We start from the raw sequence: 24,073 nt of genomic DNA, 5'->3' as shown, positions 1-24,073 counted from the left end.
ATAAGGTACATCATGTACTTCCACTCTTTTGTCAGAGAGCAGAAAGACAAACACGAATGATGGACTCGGCCCAGTATGCAGAGTTTTGTGAAAGTCGGCAATTGAGTTTTTGTAAGTATTATAATGGCTGTCCTGTGTTAAGATGTTCAATTATTATTTCATTTAATAGAGAGCACAGCAGAACCTCATGTTTTAAAAGCAGCTTTGTTTCATCTACAGTAATAAAACTTCAAATTCTTTGTCTGCATAACTCCTGGGAACAGTTAATTTAGCATAGTTTCAGGCCGTCAGGCAGCGTATTTTATTTGAATATTTACCAAATTCTCTATATGCTCAAATACTGTGCTGGTGGGGATGACTGCAAAGGCAGAACTGGTGAAGAGTTAATGGGTTAACACCCATACTTGCCTGATGTCTGTCATGGTGGTGTTACAGTCAGCATACGAGTAAAGTTTCATGGTTACAGGTTTTTTGGAATGCATCTAAAATTAGAGAAGAGCAGTAAGTTTTGCTTTTATTTCCCTATCCTTAGAGACACAAAGAACTTACTAAAGAGTCTTTTCTATTTTAAGCTGTGAGCTCCTGCTGTGGAATTTATTCAGCATTAGCCAAATTCATCAGAATACGCCATTCCAACACTAATAACATGATGACAGAATTAGGGCTTTACTAGCACTGAAAACCAGCTTACTAGAAGTACTTGTGGGCCACAGCTATAATGAGCTGTAAATTAATGGGCTTGATCATGTAGCAAAACATCATTACAGAAGCGGTTAAATGATGACTAAGTTTTTAGGTTAAATGTCAGAGAAAGTGAGGTGAAGGAGTCAGTAAAAATTATGACAAAACAGCACATGATCCTACAACACAGACTTGAACACAATGGTGTCTTTAAATGAGAGACCTTATCTTGGTCTCTATTCTTTTTATCTCTATTCCTTTTAAATTCGAAGAAAGAGTGACTCATTTATGGCAAATAAATGACACATTTGAAATACTGTTCTGTATCAGCGAATGTCAGCAAATGTAGGAAAACATGTTTTGTAAGCATTTCTCTTCCTAATTCAGTATGTTTTTTAAGCTTATTTATAATTTGGCATCACACATCTGTGAGCCATTAGATAAATGATACTTCAGATTAGGGTGACTTCAGCAAATGAGAGGTTTGTGATAAAGTCATTTTTTAAACCCCAAAATTATCATCTGGAGACAGAACAAATAGAAATCTTAAAATTGCGAAATAAAAATGAATGTTGCTGACCAGGGAATTGTGATCTATAAAAATATCTCAGTGGTATTTTCACAGTGTTTTTAAATGACCACGTCTATACAGTTCTTTTTCACTGACATTTGATGTAGAAAGTAAGAATAAGAGAACTACAGTGCTTAGAAAATAATACCGAGACAGACTCATGCACAAATTCTGTTGCATAATATGAACTCAACTAGGTAGAACATACTAAAGGCCATGCAGAATATTTGTTCAAAACTAATGCATGGGCTATTTTTTACCTTATGTTTTAATAAAAATTGAATATATTACTATGTTTAAAGCAGTAAACTCTTTTTTACTGTCATATAAACCCATGAAAAATGTGTCACAAGAGAATAAACCTGGAAGAGACTTCAAGAAACCTGTTTAAACAATATATATTCATAATTACAGCTCCACATTTTTCTGTGCAGTTTTAAAGACTTCATCAAAAGATCAGGTACTGCAGGATTACAAATGTAAATTCTAGGGAACATTTTGTTGTCACCTTCAAACTTTTTCTCTTGCTTTTTTAATTTTATTTTTGTCTTCAGCAATCCTGTGCAGTTTTTTCATTCCCTACAAAATAACCCTTATTTCCACCTGGTTTCTATTTAATACTGGACTTCTCTTTAGCTTTTTAGTCCTTGTTGAAGAACTCTTTGAAAGAGCTCTTTCAAATTATTCTCCCGCTTTGTATTTACTTTGTTTTGGTTGTCCTATCTTCACAAACAACCCTCATTAAGAACTCTGTATTACTAGCTCCTTTCTGTCCAAGTCTCTACAGCTGTCTGTGATCACCTTGTCCAACACGGACCTAAGTAAGATGATCCTTTTTTTCCTCCTTTTACTCTATCAGCAAATAATCATGTTTCTTTGTCCCATATTTTTCCCTGTACTTTCTCTGAAGTGATCTCATCCATTAGCAGTGTGAAATTCTCATATGAATGTTGATCATTTGCAGATCTACATCTATCCTTATTTCTTTACATTCAAAGCACATTTTAAAAGCACTCATCTACAAATCATGTTGGCTGGCTTGTCAGCACCTGGTCCCTGTGTGGTTAACACAAGGACTTCCCAGTTCTGTCCTCCTTCATTTGTCTTCACTATTGTTAATACAGTTCTGTCATTTTATCTAGACTCAGATTTGTGTTGATTCCTTCTAGTGCTTACTCTTACTCCTCAAAGGTGTGATGCAATCGTATTATTTCTTTTACAATAACATCTTCAAAATCAGGTTTGTCCTGTCTATGGTCCTCTGAGGTATACCCTTCCTTTTTCTGAAAACTGTCTGATTACTTAACTATGTGTTTTTCTCTACTTCATGCTGCTTATGGGTCTCCAAAATGTTGTGTATGAAATAACAGTCTTTTCACCACAGATTCCACTTTACTAATTCCTTCCTTGGCCAATCAAATCCCATTCACACTCCATGTTTCACATTTGCAGTATTTTCTGACTGGGATAAAGGCATTATTTTGGCCTACCTGCTGTTAACTTTTCCTTTTCCCTTCATGATTTTAACCAACAGCAAAGAAAGCGTCCAAGTTTCGTGACTGGTTGGATTGTAGCAGTATGGAAATAAAGCCAAATGCAGTTGCAATGGAGATTTTGGCATACTTAGCGTATGAGACTGTGGCACAGGTAAGGGAGTATGCTGACTGAACTCTTGTTAAAATGATTAATTACTCTTGGACGTACTTCAGCCTAAGGTGGCTGTGTTGTAAGCCCCTTCAAAAGCATGCAGTCACTACTTAGAATCATAGAATGGTTTGGGTTGGAAGGGACCTTAAAGATCATCTAGTTCCAACCCCCCTGCCATGGGCAGGGACACCTTCCACTAGACCAGGTTGCTCCAAGCCTCATCCAGCCTGGCCTTGAACACTTCCAGGGATGGGGCATCCACAGCTTCTCTGGACAACCTGTCCCAGTGCCTCCCCACCCTCTCCAGGAAGAACTTCTTCCTGATATCTAATCTAAACCTCCCCACTTTCAGTTTAAACCCGTTACCCCTTGTCCTGTCACTGCAGGCCCTTGTAAACAGTTCCCCCCAGCTTCCTTGTAGCCCCTTCACCTACCCAAGCTAACTGTATTCCTGTCTGTCTTTCAATTTACTGTGTGACAGATGGGTACTAGACCGTATTCATCCATCTGATACACAAACAGAAATGGTTTATAATGGTTGCAGAGGAGAGTGGCGTCCAGCACGAACTTTATTCAAGTCCAAACTAAAACCACATACTTCGCTATGTGACCTTTGGCAGCGCGCTGAGGCTCATTCAACCCCATTGCACAATTGGATTAAAAAGCAGGATTTCCTGGAAAACAAAACGTTACCTTAGTGCCAAGCCGAGCCCTCTTGGGTAGATAGATTTCTCCATATATTTACAGAAGTGGAAAAGAAAGGTTCCTTAGGCTGAAATATCTCTGAATAATTTTCTTTTCAACTGAGAAACAATAAGAATAACCTGCCTCAACCCACAGCTCCTCTCTCTCTTCAGTGTTACGATGGCATTTGTAGTAAGTGCCGTGTCAGTAAACCTACCTCTTTATCGGCTGTTTTTGCCCCTCCAGTTGGTGGACTTGGCTCTTTTGGTTAAGCAGGACATGACTCCCAAAGCTGGTGACCCGTTCAGTCATGCCATATCCGCCACCTTCATACAGTACCACAACTCTACGGAGGTAAATCTTGCTTTTTCACGTATTACTCAATTTTATATTTTACTTTTACATGTATTTGGTAGTTTGTTGCTTTCAAAGCGCATGCTATTGAATCTAGTATTGATATATCAGATTGATAAAGATAACTGCTGTTACGCTGTTTATGAACACTGAAGTTATGGATTTAGATGGAAAACACCATTATAGCTCCAAATGTTACATTCTTAGCAGCGTAGAGAAATGGAAATCCTCTTTTCTGGGGTGGGAATTCCTTCTGTCTGTGTTGAAGGCTCTCTCTGTTTCAGATTTGGAGATTAAAGTTGTCAGCAGTGGCAAGTGCAGTAAGTGCTGTTTTGCATGCATTGCTGTGGCCTCTAGAACGAGCAAATTTAATTTTGTATTGCACCTCTGCTAACAGTAAATCTAAGTAGGCAATAAAATTCTTTTGTGATTTGACTATCTAATGGCTGTTTGACACCTTGCTTTTATAGCCACACCTCTTAGGGCAATCTGCAAGTGTGAAGACCAGTCTTGACTCTCCTGAAAACACACCACCTCCTACACCCACACCCCCAGCATCAGCAGGACAGCAACATCTTGGGAAAACCCCATCAGGAGCCCTGGGGAATGGTGGAATTGGACAGGACTCTACCAAATCCAAACAAAGGAAAAGAAAAAAGGTATCTGGTGCACAAGACTGAAAAAAAAAAAGAAAAAAGAAAAATAAACCAAAACATCTTCAGGAAATAATGTGTCTCATTTTAAATATTAATTTTAACCTATATCACATGTTAATTACCAATGTTATTGTAGGGCTAAATGTTTGGTTTGGTGTTCTTTCTATCAGAACTAGGCTAAAGCTACTCAGTAATGCCTGCAAACTGAATTTTGTTGAGGTAAAAACTGCTCCTTCTATGAGCAGTTCCTCTACAGCTGCAGCAGTAGACACCATCCCAAATAATCATCCCCTTTTCTGACAGTGACAGCTAGCGTAGGTTTTGAGGGTCAGAGCACAAACAAAGGAGGCAAAGAGTTGGTTGTGATTTTCCTGGTCTCAGCAGCCTTAGGCAATGGCTTTCTTTGCCTATAACAACTTTGCCTGACCTTTTTATGCCAGTTGGTTGCATTCAATCTACATATTGGTTTACTTTGCATAAAATATGGATTTCTCATATTCAGAGTGTGAAATGTAAATATTGCAATTCCTGTTTTCTGTTGTTGAGCCTTTGTATTCTATCTGAGAGGAATATATGTACCTTAAAACCACGAGGGAAATAGATTTGATTAAGTAACCTGGCTAGGAAGCACGGTGTTAGTCACTTAGGCCTTGCAGTACTCATTTTGCTGCAAAGCAGCAGTGAGTGACTTGTGATTTTCTCATCCGTGTTGTTTTCCTACCACCTATTTTTCATAGAGTTCCACTAGCGATTTTTACAGTGACAGATATAAAAAGTTGTGTTTTCTCCTTGCAGTGTCATCAGTGCTGTAGGTACTCCTAATGCGTTCAACTTCTTCTCTGCCCTTACTATGCTCCACTTAGAAAGCCTTTAGGGAATCCTGTGAAGTCTCTGGAGACTTCTGCTTTTTCCTCTTCCTTTTATATTACATTTGCTTATGTTTTGTTTCTGTGGCTAATTTCCATTAGAAATCCTAGGAACAAGAATTTACCTGGAGATGTAGGTTTTGGTACATTGTATTTCACTGGTGTTGTGATTTTATTTTCAATTCTTAAATTCTTAATATTTGACTTAATGCCTTTTGAAATAATTATATTCTACAATGTTTTAATTAAATGTTTGCCTGACATCCAGTTTGGTTGGGTATAGACTGGCTATAACTGAGTCATTGAGACAAACGAGTTAACTTGTGAAGGATGTTATTCTTAGTCCTGGAAGGCCCAGTCCAGCTGAAAATATTTGAGTTTCATATTCCCTTTATGAACGTCAATCAGCGAGGGAAGAATCTGCCATCATATTATGAATAATTCCCTGTGTACACACACAGGCTCCAGTGGACTCAGCACTGTTGAAAATAAAACATTTTGTAAAAAATATCCCAAGTTTGAAAGCATTAGTATATAGTGTGAATGCATGAGGCGTCAGGTCTGTGTGTACATTAAATTTCAGTGCATAATTTAAGGTTTTGTCATCCTTAGTACATTCGTTAATACCGTTTTCATGAATTTATGACCAAGCAGTCATCATTCTGATAAGTCATCTGCGTTCTGGCAGGCAGCTGTGTCTAGATGGAGCCTAAGCCAACATTTCAGTTTGACTAGCAAGGAGAAAAAGTAACTTTTTCGTTTAAAATCCTGGGACTATTTCTAGTAAAATCAACAGACCAGTAGCAGTGATTTCTTAGTTTTCCTATTTAGGGTTCTTAACCCAAAAAAGCATTTGAAATTTGAAAATTTTCCAGTTTGAGGTAATTAAAACATTTTTGCATCCCTCTAATACCATTATGTCATATGTTTCATCTTCACATTTCAATCTGATATTACTCAATGGTGATTTTGGTGTCAAATTGCCTTCCACTTTGGGTACTTGTTAAATATTTTCCCCACCCCTTGACATCATAATGAGAGCCTGAAACATTTTAAAAATAGTTACTGTAGTTATTGCAGTATAACTTGTATGACCCTTTCATTTTAGTTTGAACATTTTCTGCTCTTTTCAATTGCACCATACAGCAGCACTAGGTGAAAGATTTAAGAGGACAAATATGGTGTTCTTTGGGTCTCTTAAGCAAAGTTCATGTAAAAGTCCTTTTTGATTTGTTAATAGCTTTTTTTCTCTAATGTAGTCTGTGGCAGCAATGATGTGTATCCTCAGGAAAAAAAAATGGTCCATTTTATAAAGGTTTATTTTCATACTTTATGCACTGTAGGTCTGTTGTGTGTTTTTGATTTAGTAACAATTTATGTGTTTTTCTGTTGCAGAGCACTGCAGCCTGTGGTATAGAGGCTCAAAGTGATGCCATCCAGCCCAGCCACATCAGAGAGGCCATTCGACGCTACGGCCACAAGATTGGCCCCCTTTCCCCATTCACAGTACGTAATAACAGAGTTATAAAAAGTTATATTTATAATCTTAAAGAACTTTGATTTTCAAGTGGTCAAATGAAGAAGCTTTGGAATTGTTGAGAGCAATTTGTGGTGACTGTAATTTTCTTTATAAAAGTGGCATAATTCTCTTGGGAAATAAAACTTAGTAATTTCTGTCCCTTTTTGGAAAGACAAAAAAGTTTTTTTTTTCTTTTAAATATTATTTTCTTTCAATTACAAATCATGCTTTTTTGTTAGTGCTTGAATTTTCTGTTTTTGCAAAGTTTAGGTTTACAGTTATTTTAAATTATATGTATTCCAATATGGTGAGGAGCACTTTATATTCTAAAATTAGTTGTGTGTCAGATACTGCTCCTCTTGGAAGCTGAACTCTCAAGTGACACATTTATGGTTGGAGAAAGAAGAGAATGGTTTCTATAGACAACTTTGAACCTCCACTAAAATGTAATAGAACTGAGCTTGTGGTAAAACACTGATGGGTTATGAGGTTTCGCCATCATTTTTCCTATGCAAATTGCAAAGCCATTGTTCAGAGCAGCCAAACGAATTCTTTATTTAATTTTCTCAGCTGATAAAAATGTGAAAGTAGTCTGTCTCCAGTGTCATAAATGGGGGTCATTTTCTTCTGATCTGCTGTTTTATGTGGCATATATCCTTGCTTGCAAAATATCTACATTTAGAAAAGAGTGAATGTCAAAGAAATCATTATAGCGTAAAGAAAACAAAAACCCCAAAACCAGCTCCTAAAAATCAGGACAAAATTGTCCATTTTGGAGGGATTGTAGGAAAGGAAAATTATTCCGAATTTGGAGGAAATTAATCTACTCCAAAATAGAGAATTGTCTTTAGAAGAAGTATTCTAAGAGCTGTGGCTAATAACACTAAGGCAGTAAGGCTGTGGCTAAGGCAGTAGCTTCTGAAACGAGAGAATGTGTTTAATTGTATTATAAAGAAGTAAAGAGCTCACATGAGTGATTAGAGAGAGGTAAGTCTTCCTTCCCTGACCCTCACTAAAGATGGTTTGGTTAATTATTAACTGAAGTTTGAAGTTTCTTGGCAACCACAAGATAGAATAAAATACTCTGGGTTTATTTTTTAAATTTTTCTTTTTTTTTTTTTTTTATGTCCTGCAATCCTGTGAACTTTCCAAACATACAACTAACTGAAACATTTAATTTGTTGACATTACCTACTGCCAGTGTGGTTGTTGAGATGAGCAGATCTTTTTCCCTCTAAACAAGCCAAGAAAGAGAAAGGTAATCTTGGGTCATCTTCTTGAGGCATACAGATGTTGTAGAGCTGTAACACGATTCTTTTTTAAATGAGAAAGGTCAGGAAAAGCATTTTGAGAGATATTACAGAGAATGATGCATTTAGGTCTGCCAATCTGCCCACTTTTCCTGACAGTGCCCTTATTGTCAAGTTTGGGGATGAACACTGCTATGAGTCGTCCAAAAGAAAGTACACCAAACTTCTTGTAACTTCCTTACAGATGCAGAAAGTGTGTAGGTAGATTGATACTTTCTTCAACCCAAGCTTTTCATATTGCCAGACTCTCATACTGTTGTATTAAAAGTACTCTCTCTAAGCATTTTGAACAGTACTGCGCCAACACTTCTTGTGAATAACTTTGCTTTCTCTTCTGCCCTTTCCTTCACAATAGTTTCTTTGTGTATCTGCATGACCTCCTGCACAGGATGACAAAACCAGGAGGAAAGGTGGCTTTGCTCAATGTGCTTCTTATGATTCTGTAGTGACACTTAAAAAACGGCAGAGATAGAAATACTGAATGTGTATCTCTCATTATATTCAGTGAAGTCATGTTTTCAGCCGTTTCCACCCTTAAAACTAACCTAAAGGTCATGTAGAGAACTTTGGAATATACATTTGCACATCGTCTCTTCTATTTCTCTTAAGGCTGTTGACCATTCTTCTACATCAGATGTGATTTATAGTCCATAGGTGCGCTCGCAGAGTCTGCTGTAGGACAGGAGGAAGGATTTTTCTGCATGTCCAGATGTTTTAACGCTGTTTTCTGATGGCAGTTTGCCATTCATGTTAGCAGTCGTACCACAGAAGTGTGGAAAGCAATGTGTATAGGTCACTGAGGAAAAAAACATTTTTGCAAGCTACATAACATGTTCAGTCCCTAAAATGTATAGATTAGGCTGAACTTTAAGAAAAAGAGATAGTTCTACATCCTTACAAGAAGAAGAAAAAACTGCAAGAGTGTTAATGCCAAAATGCTATAGTGTAAGTTTATGGTACTTGTACAGGAAGAATGGAGAGTCAATCCTAAAAACCTATCTGTGCACTTGTCTATCCCAAATAACATGGCATCTATCAGGAGCACACAGGAAATCTCACACTGGGAATAACAAGCAAAATACATTATCCAAAGTATTCAACGACAGTTTTTTTGAAAACAAGAGCACATTACTGCCCTTGAGTGCCGACCATTGAGAAAAGATTGGGATAAGAAAAAGGAATCACTTTAAACACTTTCCAGTCTTCCAAAGTGATAGTATGTGAACTTCAGTACAGTACAGCTATTGGGATTTAATAAATTATTTTAATTTCATAGTCCTGTGCTATTCAGAATTGGTTTTGGATGTGTGACTATTGAGCAGTAGGAGAATTTACAGAAGAATTTCACCCTTGCTGTAAATTAGTGAGGACTAATGGACAGATCTGGACAATTTTTTCATTTTAAATAATTTAAGTAGTTTCAATCTTTAATAATAGATAATTCTAGCTGGTCATATGAGGCAGAAAGCAAACATTTTCTTTTTTCTTGGGAGATTATTTTTTATTTAGCTAGACTTGCCTTTTGGCTTTTTGCCATGCTGCCTAGTGTGAGGCATTCAGAAATGTCCCCAAAATTCACTGTGTATCATTTTGAATGTTTATCATATAACAACATTGGGTTTTTAAAGACTTTATCATGTATCTTAAATCAGCAGTACATCTGGAGAAATTAATAAAAACTGCACTTGCAAAATATCTGATAATATTTCATCATTTAAAATTGTGAGTTACTATAAAATCATAGATTCATAGAATGGTTTGGGTTGGAAGGGACTTTAAAGATCATCTAGTTCCAACCCCCCTGCCACGGGCAGGGACACCTTACACTAGAGCAGATTGCTCCGAGGCTCATCCAGCCTGGCCTTGAACACTTCCAGGGATGGGGCATCCACAGCTTCTCTGGGCAACCTGTGCCAGTGCCTCCCCACCCTCTCCAGGAGGAATTTCTTCCCGATACCTAGTTTAAATCTCCCCGCTTTCAATTTAAACCCGTTACCCCTTGTCCTGTCACTACAGGCCCTTGTAAAAAGTCCCCCCCAGCTTCCTTGTAGCCCCTTCAGGTACTGGAAGGCTGCAATAAGGTCTCCCCGGAGCCTTCTCTTCTCCAGGCTGAACAAGCCCAACTCTCTCAGCCTTTCATCATAGCAGAGGGGCTCCAGCCCTCTGAGCATCTTCGTGGCCTCCTCTGGACTTGCTCCAACTGGTCAGTATCCTTCTTATGTTGAGGTCTCCACAGCTGGACGCAGCACTCCAGGTGGGGTGAGTCAGTGGTCTCTATATGAAAAATCCCATGCAGATAATTCAATTTTAAACCAAAACCAGACAAGAATATTCTAACTGGCCTTGATATTAAAATACATATTTTGCCAGTTGTCTTCTTTCTTTTTAAAAAGTTACAGTGTGGTTTAGTTTTTAATCTTTATTTTCTCACCTTCTTATCGTTTCTCACCTCTGGTGAGCCAGAACTTCTCAGTTCTTAGACTAAAGCAAATTTCTACACTGTCTGGAATCTCACTCTCAGTAGTGGCAAGACCCATACATAGTTGTAGACAGATGAAAATACAGATATTTGAGTAGATTTCCAGCTGGGAAACCATCTTAGTTTTCTCCAGATTCAACATGACACTCCAAAAATGTGAAAAACCCTACCTTCCTTCTCCAGGTACACCAGCTCACAGCGCCATGAGAACTTTACACATGTAGGTATTGGCTCTAATCTTGTCTTGGTAGCAAAGGGGTGTTTGCATCAAGAAACTTCCATGGATAGGGGACTGACTTTGGGATGGATGCATTCAACATGAGGTTCACCCATAGGCAGCCAGAGTTCTTCCCTCAGAACCATCAGTCTCCTGTTGAAGGTTGATGGAGGAGACAGAGTGAATGGATCCCATAGGTTGGTTTCATACCAGGAATGTGTTAAGTCAATCTTCCCATTTTAGAAAGAAATAAGTACTCTCTCAAAGAAAGAAGTAGTTCATATGCACAATCCATCTCAGATATGTTCCTCTGGTGAAACTGTCTGATGCAGACCTCGCTTTGTGTTCCTTTAGGTTCTCATTGATTATCTCCATCTCTTACACATTACTGCTCCAATGGATTGTAGGAAGTGAGTTTATTTTTTCTACTCATTAGACTGACCTTTTTTGTTCCTCAAGTCTGTCTCAGCCCTTGACAACTGCCAGGCTGTTGGTTATTACATCGATCCGTAAAAGTAAGCCTTTTAGTGGCCTCAAACAGAGTGGGGAAGGGTTCAGATCCTTCTAGTGTATTTTTTCCCCTCAGGCACTATAGAGAATAGCTCAGACTTCTGTCTAAAGTTATATCAAGATTTTGCATTACCTAGAAAAGAAACAGTGTACGTCAAACAGCTCGTATTGCTGGGATCTGGGGAAATGTCCATACCTGATTATATACAATCTGCCATTGGATTGTTAATGTATCTCCTGCCTGTTTGGTTAGACACCTGCCACCAGACCTCTTCATTACTGAAGTATGTTTGTTTGGAAATCTTTTTTAATATAGATTGCAGAGGGATACTCAGTGCTCCATCTACATTTTTACCAAATTAAGATTCAGTGGTGATTGTTACTGAATGAAAACCCCAAGGTATGCTTGTCTGTCAGGATAGAGAGTTGTGTCATTGGAGTCATGACGCTTGAATATTCATGGAAGTAACGCCTTGAAGAAGGAGAAGGTAAATGGATTTGGGGGTTTTTGTTGTTTTGGTTTTTTTTCATATTTTCCCATCTACCCATCTTTTCTCATTCTTTTCAGACTCCCAGGTAGAGGGAAATAAAGGGATTTTGTGGCAGCTTGGCTAATGCAAAAAATAATGAGCTAAGAATCCACTTGACTGCTTCTCAGTACTTCAGGAAGGAGCTACTCCTGCATACACCAAGAGTCATTTGTACTCATTATCTGGTGTTTAACTGGGTATGAATCTAAGACTACACTTACTGGGTTAGTGTCCTGATGTGCTTTGCTTCCTTGTGTGAAAAGGTTTCCCAAAAGTATTGAGGTGTGTTTCTTAAATGCAGTTGTAGTGGGCTGGTGGCCGTTTAGACTAGATCCAGTTATGTCACTATCTGAGAATCAATATAAATAGTTCTAAGTGAATAAATAAATATTTCAAGACTGTTAGGTAACTGTTAGTTTTGTTAGATGGATGTTTTTTACCAATATAGGGATACTGGGTATTTTCAAGCACTAAGCCAATAATGGAGGTGAACAGCACTAGTAGCAATTATAATTGCCATGTCACTCGCATTTTTATAACACCTTTGTTATGGACATCTCAAACTGTAAACTTTTTGCTGGTAACGTCCATTGAAACATTCTCTTGCTATGAATGGGCTAATATCTGACATGCTGTCATGGGCAATTTTCTCTGAAAGAATTGCAGCATACTGTATCTTAGATCTATGACACCAGGATGTGGTATCATAGAGGGAAAGGGAAGAGCAGAAACAAAGCAAAATTTCTTTGAATTTGCATCCCAGGATGCTTACTGCCTGTGAGAAACCGTTGCCTTACAGAATTCATTCCAGAACCTGTGGCTCATGGACATGCGTGCCAGCTGGCGGGTCATGCTGACTGATTCTTGTAGTGAGGAAACCAAAGCATGTTACAGGGCAACGGATATTCCCTGAGTCCAGGTGTCTGGGTATATAAAAAGGAATTTGGACGTTATGCCCAATGTGGAGATTCAGTTCCTAGGTTCTCCACCATAAAGTCCAGGGTCTTAATCCTGACAGGACTAGCTAGCTTCATTCTTTCAGCTTTGATAATGTGTTGACCTTGGCTGACCTATATTCACAATGTTCCCAAGAGCTGGAAGTGCATTCTGCTGCAGTTTGAGCCATGCATGCTACAAACCTGCTAATGCTGAGCTGTACTGATGTGATTCAGGTTTCAATTTTGATTTCACTGAATTTCCCTGGGTTTGACTGGTTGAACCTTGGAGAAACTGGGAATGAATCTCATCAGTTCTAGTTGCGAGATGCAAGCATGCTTTCTCTCCAAAATGACCAGATTTCTGAATGAAATCATGTACAGACCTTCTGTTTTGTAGCACATTTCAAAATACTAGTGTTACTTCTATAATGGAGAACCTGAATGTAAGTACAAGTTTTATGTTTTGCTGTTGAAAAACTCAGTCCCATACAGAGAATTCAGATTTTATTTCTGTTTAAAAAGCAAATATAGGAAAATACTTTATTTTAAAAGTACATATTCTTTTGGCCCTATTTTCTTAGGATGGTTAATATGTATTTGTAAAGCATGAACAGTGATTTTCTGACATCTATCACTTTTTTGCTGTTTCATCACTATTGGCCCTCTCTTCCATCTGATTTGGTGATACATGTTCCTAATAAGGCAGTTTTGGGAGAAGAGTTAAGCTGTGTAATTTATTCTTTAGCAGCATTTGATGGATGTTGGTTTGGACAAAAAGAGCACTTTGAAAATTTTATAATCATATGGTAAATGAGAACTAACATTAAACTAGTGAAAATGATCCGTTTGCATTTATTTTGACCTTAATAGCTATGTCAAAATGACTAACATAATTAGAGCATTTAGGTTTTGTCTCCGAGTGCAAGCCACAATGGAAAGCAGCAAGTGTACTCTAGATTCTTCTGCATTGTATCATGTCTAAGGTAGTCTAGACATACATTTTGTCCATATATTCTCTCCTGACAGTACTGAGTGGCACTCACTATTACCTACTTTAAAGCATGGCCCAGAATTTCATGGAGCAGAGATATAGATAATTTATTTTAAAACTCACACCATATAATTTTGCAAGACAGGAATGGGAAATATGTAACTCTTCATCATGAGGGATAATGTAATTCCACATACTGTACTGAATCTATTTTTCTGTGCATTTAAGTGAGACATTCACAGATTCACAGTTTCATCTTACCACAGACTGGCCAAAAAACTAAAGTGATAATGATATATTACACTTAGATTAATCTAATAACCTCATCTCTGTAAAGTGTACAGTGAAAATGATACGCATTATTGACTGGGCCTATAGGTATAAACTCAACATTCATCCGCGTATTATTCTAAATAATAATATCGAGTATGCCAAGGTGTTCACAAAAATATCAGATGGGTATTTCTTACCAGGAATAGAAGCATAATGTCTCTAAAGAAACTATTTAAGTGAATTGATTGTATTTCTAACAGTTGGAGTAGCCAACACTAAATAATTCTTTAAATATTTCTTCTGTGATCAATATACAGTGATTACCTGAAACCGTGGTACAAACAGTTGTAAGTAGTACTTGTGACCATGAGAGAACTCTAGTAAGAAGTACGGATAGCATCCTTTACTCTGAAATTAAAACCAAAGTGGTCAGCTGCAACAGTGGAAGGCTACACATGAAAGAGTAAAAAAATTGATTCCAGGACAGATTCTTTCTCCACTCTAGTTTAGGCCATTTCTGAAATTAAATGTTTTAGGTCTTTAGTTAAAGATAAACTGAGTTTATAAATATAAATCCTAATACTGCACAGACCTCTGGAAGACAGTGGCCATTATTCAGCAGCATATGCGTGTGTAAATGGCGCATATTGAGTGAACAGAGGGTATAACCAACTTTTGTTTGGGAAGTTACTTTCTGGGGAGAATGCTGCTTCAGGCTCTCAGTAATTTCAGTATGAAAAGACTTGCTAGTCTAAACCTTCTCTTGTTAAACATTTCAGTCCCATAAAATTTCCTAAGCATCAGAAAACAATGCATATTTACAAAACCATGTGTATGATGCTGCTTGTGACATTCTCTGCACAAAGAACGTGTAACTGCTCTTTGGCAGAGACTTGCGTTATTTGGGCCTTAGACAGCCCTGCCTATAGTCTTATAGGTTCTTAAACAATTAATGCAAGTAGTCCATGTAGACTTCAACATGTTACGTGTGCATGTAAATAATAGAGTTTTATAATCAAACAGAAAATTTAGACAAGATCTCTCATTTCTGATGTTCTTCAAGTTCTCAGTATCAATCCTGATTGAGCTCAGCTTTTATGTGAATGCTAAAGTCCATTTCTGTTGCAAAAAATACTGAAGTTTGACACAAACCTTTAGTAATTTCAATTTAATAAAGATCATATTGACCCTACTGATTTCCTCTAGAAAACAGAATTTGAGGAATAGTAGCTGAAGACCTGGCAAAGTTGAGCCTGTGTGAGACTAAAATAGCAAACTGTGGGGGTAGAAAGAAGAGAGGGAACCTTTGACAATGTAAAGGATAGTGCAGCAGTGTGATGTTTTTGGAGATCACCACAACAGAACATTTTGAAAAGCAATTTTTGTTTTAGATGTCTTAAACCTCAAGAAAAGTTCAGCTTCCTATTTGATCAGCATCTTCACTGAAAGAAATTTCTTTCTGCATATTTCAGAATAAAATAGTAGTGAGAAGTAGTTCTGGAACACAATCTTCAATAATTTCTTCAATATATACCATGTGGATACTTTACATCTGATTTTTTTGAAGTACTTCAATGATAAAAAATTTTGAATGCTCTTTCTGAAAGAAATTAAGTACATAGAAACAAAATAAAAATCTCTGATATTTAGAGTTCTGTATATTTTATAATGCCCTTAGTGATATTCAAAAATCAATTGATACTGATTTTGTAAAGTCAGGATTTCATTATTAATCAGTTTTCAGAAGTGGAGTATATGTATGTCAAAAGGCATTTGAAAACATTTCCTTCAGTTATGCATTCACTATCTGATATAGAAAATGTCAAATTGACATTTTTAATGTTTCTTAAAGCAAAAAAGGCATTTTATTTCATTAAACAGCTATATACTTAGGACGTCTTTGTCTATACTTCAAGCTATTGTCTGTAGTTATTTATCATTCTACAGTGTTAACACTGGGCGTTTGAAAAATATGAGTTATTATTCTATAAAACCAGTAGGAAGTCAAATCTCAGTTTGGAAATCTTGTTCCCTTCTCTCCCAACCCCCAACCCAAGGTTCCTCCTTTCAGATTTATGAAAGAAAACATTTCTTTCTGTAAAAGGTTTTTGTATGCCAGCATCTGGAAGTGTTTATTTCAGTGGCGTGTAATCTATCTGTGGATTTAGTTAGCACCAGACCCCCTTTTGTATACTCCTGACTTAAAATTTTTATAAATGATCTTGTTGAATTTGTGCCAGTGTGCACATGGTTTGGCTGATTGCTGCATATATCCTTTACCTGCCAGTCACCTTTGATTTATATTCCTTCCCCTCTGCTTTTGCCTTCCAAAAATGGTGCCACTGAACTGTCCTCTAAATCATCTGATTGGATAAATTACTCCAAGATGAGATGGTACGGTTTTGGCCGACTCCTCGACAGAAGGCATTCCTATAATCCATCCTCGCCCGCTCTGTGTGGAACCATTCAAAAAGGAGAATGGACAGGGGAAATCAGGCTCTCTCTTCGATCTGAGCACTGTTTCTTCTAGTGCTATTCAAGAATGCAAAATTGGACATTGATTTATACAGCTCTTAATACCATCTGAAGACACATAGACTGTTTGAGAATCTTCCTCATGCCCTCTCCTGAACTGCACTTCTTCGTTATATGAGTTTAATCCTGAGAATCTGGTTGTATGGTTTTCTCCCAGAAAGACTAAAACCTGAAAGAATAGTATATTTACGAATATTTCAAAGCGTTTCATTTGTAATAGATTTTACAGTATTCATGACAGTTCTTTCCATGATAAAAATCCCCATCGGTTTCCTTAAACTAAACAGCTAATACTCCTTCAGAATAACAACAGTTCTGTAAGCTTTACTTAATGACATTACTAATTTGGAGAGTTTTATGAAGTTTCCTGGAGAAAAGCAGGTGGCTTGGCAGTAATTTAAAAGGTTCACAATTTGTGGTAGCGGTTTCAGGGGGTTTCATGTTTCTAAAGAGGGAGACCAAGCTGCATATTGCTTAAGAGTGTCTGACACAATGATGTATCATTTTGGACTAAGTTTCCAGAAGTTCATTGCTCATTAAATGTGCTGCTTGACTTTATATTGCAGTTTCCCAGCTGTCCCTACTGGGGGTAATCTTAACGCTCAAAGAGAATTTATTAATGAAGGCATAAGCATGCAGTACTGATGAAACACTAAGTTGCCCAGATGATTTTATTAAACAGGAACATAGATTTTTTGATAAGACAAAAATGTCATTTAAGGAGATTTGAAAAGAACTGGCTCATTTTCTGCAGAGCGCTGGGAAAGTATTTACAAACGGTCTGGATAGTATTTGATATCCTGTGGGGACATTTAAAATTCTTGGATTGCCCATACATCAGTGTCTTACTACACAGCACAGTACATGAATTGTTGCAAGCAGCGCGCAAGGCTTTCAGGCAGCATAGATGTGGTTCTGTTGAGGTAGGAGATACTGGCATGAAATGACTCTGCTCGTGTAGTTTGCACAACCGCGTGGAGAGTTGCTACTCCATTGTGTTGCTGCCTGTTCAAGCATGTTAGAACTGGAAGTACTAAATGAAACACGTGCCTCTTGCTAAATGTAGGAGCTTGCAGTGTAAGATTTTATTAATTTTGATCTCTAATAATGAAAAAAATCTGATTTAGCAAATAAATTTACTAGCTCTGTTAGTGAGAAGATGATGAGTAAGCCATGAAGTTTGCAATCAAATGACTCTCTCCTATAAAACAAAGCAACTCCTAATCCCACAAGCCTTATATAATTATTTTTTTCTAATTCTATGGCCAGATTGAACTATATGCTAGAGACATTTTACACACAGTTGTACTGCTGTAAAAGGATCTGAGGGTAAGAATACATTACTTTTTAAATGAAGTGTATGTTCTTATATGCCTCCTGAGAGGCTTAAAAGACCTTAGTATAAACGGGAATCTGACTTCTGGTACTTTGCTCAAGGCAATCTAACATGCAATACAGCTACATAAATATGTATTTCAAGGGAAAGGTGAGCAAATATAATTCCACAGCAGATACTAGGGAAAAAAAGGTCACTTAATTAAGTGTTCTGAGATATTACACAAAGGAAGGATATATGAACAATCCCATCTTCATTAATTGATATTAAATTTTGTAAGTATTTGTAAAGATTGGGACATTGCAACCACGTAGCATGTACATTTTGGTACAAAGGTTAATAAACAGAAACTTGATAATTGAAGCATCTTAAGAACTGCACTGAAGAATCTTAAGAACATTGTGGGTTTTCTCTTACTTGTCATTACAGAGAATAGTGCAGCTCCTCACAGGTTTCATGGTTTTGTGAGTGTTAGATTTTGGGCAATATTATGTTCTTATGCCATTATATAATGCAAGATGAGTTGTTGTAGTTGTGTGCTGTGCACTTCTTTCACGTTCCTCTTGAAAATGAGCATTCATTCATATTTTTCTCCCTCAAAGACTTAAAAGTGCTTTCTGAACTAAAGCTGCTTATATTTGTCAGGTCACCTACACGTTGGGCTGAGCCTGCTCTGATGTGAAATGCAGCAGCTGTGGAAGGCTGCAGCAGTGCTGCGCAGCTTTGTAGGACAGGATGTGAGCTGTCTAGATGAAACATTATGAGAACTTTAGGATCATGTAACGTAACTGTTTGAGTTGGAATTAATCTATGGTTGAAGAAAATTGCATGAAAATTAATTACTCGTGAACAGGATCTCCACTTTAGATGGTGTTTCTGCCACTGCCGCTTGACAGACTTGTCCTGTGGTATCGAACTTGGGTAGAACCTGTACCTGTGGACATCTCTGACATCACTGACCTGTCACTTTGCAAAGAAAGAATGTAAAACCTCTAGAATAATAGGGTAAGTCTGGATAGGAACAAATAATAATCTGGGAACACCAGGACTGTGTGGAAATATTTTTTAATAAGACATTATCCATTATTTTCCATTCTAATTGCCTATTCTTTTCTTCATGAAGTCCTACGCCAACTTGGGTGCTTTTGAGCTATGTGTTGCCTACAGAAGACAGGATTTCTGAAGTTTAAGCAGGGACTTTGTGTTTTGTTTCTGTTCATTTCTCATGCCCCACACAGTGAGGTGTCAGTGCTCATTTAGTTCTTTGATACCACTAACAGCAAAAAGTTTTTCAGCGAGCAGTGGTATAAATAATGTTTGATTTCCTCTGGTTTGTGTCCCTGGTCCTCTCCCCCAAGGCAATGATGCTTGTTCTCCCCCTGTCTGATACACTTGTAGGCAGCACTGCTATAGGGTTCCTAGAAAATCTCTTGAAGACCTAAGTTCTCATTTTCTCCAAACAAGGCCCATTTCAGGGAGCCTGACTGCACACTTGGTAGCGCTTGCAGATCGTCCTCCAGCTCAACCAGACAAAAACACCTGGCTTGAGGCAACTGAACCCATTTTATGAATTTCAGTTTGGGGTTTTTATATTTCTTCCCTTCCTTGAGGTTTTGCATTATTCCAGCTTCCTGACTTTAACTTCAAGGTTGTGTAAACCTCAGTTTAGCAAAGCAATCATCGGCTTAATTTTTAAACTATACCTTCATCTCACAAAAGCACATGCTAAATTGCGACTTTCAGCATTATTAGTAATATATATTTTCATTCATCTATTATTTCAACGTTCTTTTTTAAAAAGTTATTGCACGTGGGAGAAAAAGATGGAGTCAGATGCTTGTAGGAAGAAAGGATTTTCAGAAATATAAACAGATGCAGAGAAATATGTTTATAGTTTATAGATGCATCTATATCTAAATGTTTATTAGTATACAAAGCTAAGAAAATGCTCCTTGCCATGTGAAAAACTGTATTATTTTTTATTTGTACATGAAGTGATTCTTCCTGGCATCTTGGTTTCTCTGAACATTTAGGTTACAGTAGTTCTTTTGTCAGTGATGGTGACCTTAAAGGCACCAGTAGTAGATTTGATGAGGATGACAAGGTCCTGTCATTTCTGCTGCTGGGATGGAAGTTAAAATGTTTAAAAAATATATTCAGTGGAGAGAGAATAGGGTAAGCAAGAGGTGGACTGAAATTTGAGATTTGTTTCTTTTTTCTGTGTTCTATTTCTGAAAATGAGCATGGAAACTGCTCAGCTGTGGAAGTGCAAATCACGTATCTGTGTGTACTGTAAAAGTAGGTGCCAGACAAGAGAAGATAGCTAAGGGTCCTTAAAAAGTGCGGGCAATAAACATAAAATGGACTGAAATTAGGATCAAATCCTTCTTCTGGCCTTGTAACATTTGCCTCACTGGAAAGTTTTGGAATATGCTCAAAGGATTTAAACTAAAATAGGATACAGCCGGGGGTAGATGTTGCATTGGTAGAAGAACTAGAGAAAAATCATGAAATGAAGAGAAATTCTTGAAAGGAATATCAGACTCTAAAAACTGAAAAATTTAATCAGGTACCAGTCATGTTTTTAGGGCTGTGAGTACGGAGCTTGTACATGTGGCTGTGGTGTCCAGTTTACGACTAAGCTGCAGCCAGGGCTTTCATGTTCATCTGTATCTACTGTTCCACAGTGACAAAATTTCACCATCAGGATGGTTTTCTTCCTTTTAAACCAAGAGCTTCTTACTCCTCATTATATCACCCTGGATAATTCAGTTCCATTCTCAGTGATATTAGATTATTCTCTTTAGATATTTATTGGCAGAAGTTACACCCTTTCCTCCATGTCACTTAGTTACAGGAGACAAGATATGAGGAGGATTTTTCCTAGGTGAGACACTCTTCCATGTCTCTGTAAACATTTATGTTAGTTAATATGCACATGGATAGAAATGTAATGTATTGGCCTTTTAGAAGGATCCTCAGCTATTCTTCAGAGCTCTGAGAATGTGTGTCAAATAGGTGGTTTGCTGCAGGCTTCAACTGCTGAATGACTCTGAAATCTGGAATAGACCAGAGTGGTTAAAAATTTTCCTATTCTGTTTTATCAATTTGGAATTAATTCCACAGCTAGGAGCTCTGCCTAAGAATTGTATGCCTCTAATTTTACATAATATGAATTTCAATAATGCTAATAGAATAAGAGATTATGATAATTATAATGATGATGATAATAAAGAATAAGACTAAAAAGAAAGAAAAATGCAAAAATCACACAATTAATGTTTGCATAGGGTTGCTAACACTGGCAGGTTAGGTAGGTAGGGAAGAGGCTGGTATTCAGCCTGGGGAAATTGTACTAATGCAAGATTTCAGGCTGTGTACTGGCACAGGTCAGTCTTTGCATGTGGTGATGTGCTGACAGGATTGTCATTTTTGATGGTAAGGAATTGAGACAACAGGAAAAGAAATAAGACTCTTCAGAGATCTCCATGTGTTAATTTTACTGCAGAAGGTGATAAAACTGCTGGAAGCAAGCAGTCTCCATGCAGAATTACTGCAATACAAACAGCTGGGAAGTGAGACCCATTAATTTCACTAGGTTAATTTTGGTGGTGGTGAAGCACTTGGGCTCTTTTTTTTTTTTTTCCCATGGAAAAGGGAAAAAAATCCTGTTACTTGTGCTTTTCAATGTAAGAGCATTAGTCAAGATCCAGGACCTCTCTGTATATTTTTGTATATTACTGGTAATACACAAAAGCAGAACAGAAGTTAATGATAGCCCAATAGATTTTACAATATATATAGAAGACCAATGACAAGATTTGATAAAATAAAACAGGAGAGTAAAATGGAGATAGTGTTGTTTAGCTTGTGAGGAAGTGGTCTCAGTATATAAATGTCGTGGTTTAATTCCAGGTAGCAAAACACCACGAAGCTGCTCTCACAAATCCCCCCCCCCCCTCCTCCAGTGGAGGGGACCAATTGGAGGAAAAAGAAATAAGGAAGCCCGTAAAATCACCCAATTTTTTCTGTAGCTTCATAGCACAGAAGAATTTTAAGAATTAAGTGACAGTGAGTGATGAAGTTAGTCTGCTGTTTGCTTGTTCCGACCAAGAAGATGATGCAGAAGATGTGCTGGCTTGAACGTTTGGTGTGTGCACAGCAAAGAGTGGCAAATGCACTGATCCAGGTTGGAATCTGACATTTGATGGTAGATGGCTGCTGCATGGGACGAGGATACATCACGTAGGAAGATGAAAAGTAGCTTCTAATGCATGCAGCAGAGACGACAATTCAAAGTGATGGGCGAGATAAATGAGTTTGTCAGGAGCCTTATGTCTTGGTGCAAACTAGAAAATGGTTTGTTTGGTTTTGTTTGTTTGATTTTTTCAAAGCTAGATTCATTAATGTTTCTGTAACTTCCTCAGTGAGAAGCTCAGAATCTGTACAAAGGGTAAGGAAGGCAGTGCTACTCGGGTCGTTACCTGGAAACAAAAAGATAAAATACAGCTGCAGTCCAAGTGTGAAGATAGAGAACATCCAGTCTCAGAGGTGACACCCATGTTGTACACCTAGATGGTGGTGGTGGCCACAAGGTTCGTGATGAACAGATGGAGGATTTAGAATAGGTGGTGAGTGAGGAATTCCAGTTTACCCATATTCAGCCTGAGCTGGCAGCTTGACATGAGACCTCTCAGAGGGGCATGAAAAGCTAACTAGTCCTGAGTTTTTCAGCCAAGAGTCTTTATCGGTTGTATTACTGCCATGTCTGTGAGCAAAGGTTACAATGCGTAGTATTATTTATTCCCCCTAATTTATTGCAAATTTCCCAATTCATCAAAGCACAATTAGCTTTAGGTTGCTCAAGCAAACCCTTATATTCCTTAGTTTTTCATGGAAAGAATTCATTCCCAACTTCATAAACTTTATTTTCAAGAAGTCTTGTGTTCACTGTTTCTAATAATGTCTTTTTCCAAAAAAAAAAAGTAATATTTCACTTGAAACTGATATAGCTGTATTAAATTGCCTGTAGTCAGCAGCAACCTTTGGGCTTTAGTTCTTCCTGATATACACCCCATGAATAGCCCTAGATATTGGGAAGTTCTGGCTTTCACCATTATAACTGAGACTGACATTGTAATATCAAGTCAGAGAAACTTCCCAGATGGACAGACCAGATTTGGATATCCTCGTCTGGGTAGTTCTTGAGGACTATGCCAGGAAGCCTTGCACATGCAGAAGCCATTGTGTATTTTTAAGCCACATATCAATTGAATTCAACATATACCCTCAATTTCATGCTATGAAGATGTGATTCTGGTAAGGTAGCCCCAGCATCACTATAGATACTTTGAATTGAAGCAGACACAGAATAATATTCTGTCCTTGGACTTCTGGACACCTTGTCAGGGTGCAGAAGAAATCTGGAGTCAAGTGCAGTGTGAAATAAAGGTAATAAGGCTTTGCTGGCTGGTCTGAAAAGTCCCTGATGCTCCTGTATTTTATAATATAGGTATAGGCAGAGTGGCTGGAGTTCTGCATTCATAATGAGTGTGGCAGGTTTGGAAAATTTACATTGCAAACTCTTCAACTTTACAGTTCTCCAAACGTAGTTTATTTAGGCTCTAGTTTCCTGTCAAATATTTTTGGAAAAAAACTAATTAGGGATTGTAAAATAATGAAGAGGACAAGGTAGTGACAGAGAATTGCTGAGTTACCGTTTGATAAATGAAGTGTAACTGTTTTCATTCCAGAAGAGCCAGATGTTAAGTATTTCATCTGTGAATTAAGAAAATGGGCAACGCTTAAAGGGTCTGGGGCTGTATCTTGCAAAGTAGTGATTGTGAAGGAGTGTCCTGGAGTCTTCAGGAATCAGTTGAACATGATGGGGTCAATACAGCTCTGTAGCCAAATGGTTGATCCAGTCCTTGGGCAGGAAGGCAGAAAAATAGGAAATAGAATCATAGAATTATAGAA

At 37.7% G+C, this 24,073-nt stretch overlaps 1 protein-coding gene across 1 annotated transcript in view; it reads left to right on the top strand.

Moving 5' to 3' along the window:
• SUPT3H (suppressor of Ty 3 homolog (S. cerevisiae)) overlaps positions 1–6,965 on the top strand; it is a gene marked incomplete at its 3' end in the record, with an annotated part of 40,157 nt that extends 33,192 nt beyond the window's left edge. Inside the window, exons 6-10 of the mRNA XM_010148908.1 lie at positions 36–111; positions 2,787–2,899; positions 3,830–3,937; positions 4,408–4,596; positions 6,855–6,965. Coding sequence (XP_010147210.1) covers positions 36–111; positions 2,787–2,899; positions 3,830–3,937; positions 4,408–4,596; positions 6,855–6,965 — 597 coding nt within the window. The remainder of the gene's footprint in view (positions 1–35; positions 112–2,786; positions 2,900–3,829; positions 3,938–4,407; positions 4,597–6,854) is intronic.
• Positions 6,966–24,073: the final 17,108 nt, after the last annotated feature.

This window comes from Eurypyga helias, unplaced genomic scaffold (assembly GCF_000690775.1).
Source record: "Eurypyga helias isolate BGI_N326 unplaced genomic scaffold, ASM69077v1 scaffold8863, whole genome shotgun sequence".
Classification (NCBI taxonomy): domain Eukaryota; kingdom Metazoa; phylum Chordata; class Aves; order Eurypygiformes; family Eurypygidae; genus Eurypyga; species Eurypyga helias.
This window is presented reverse-complemented; position numbering and strand designations above follow the sequence as displayed.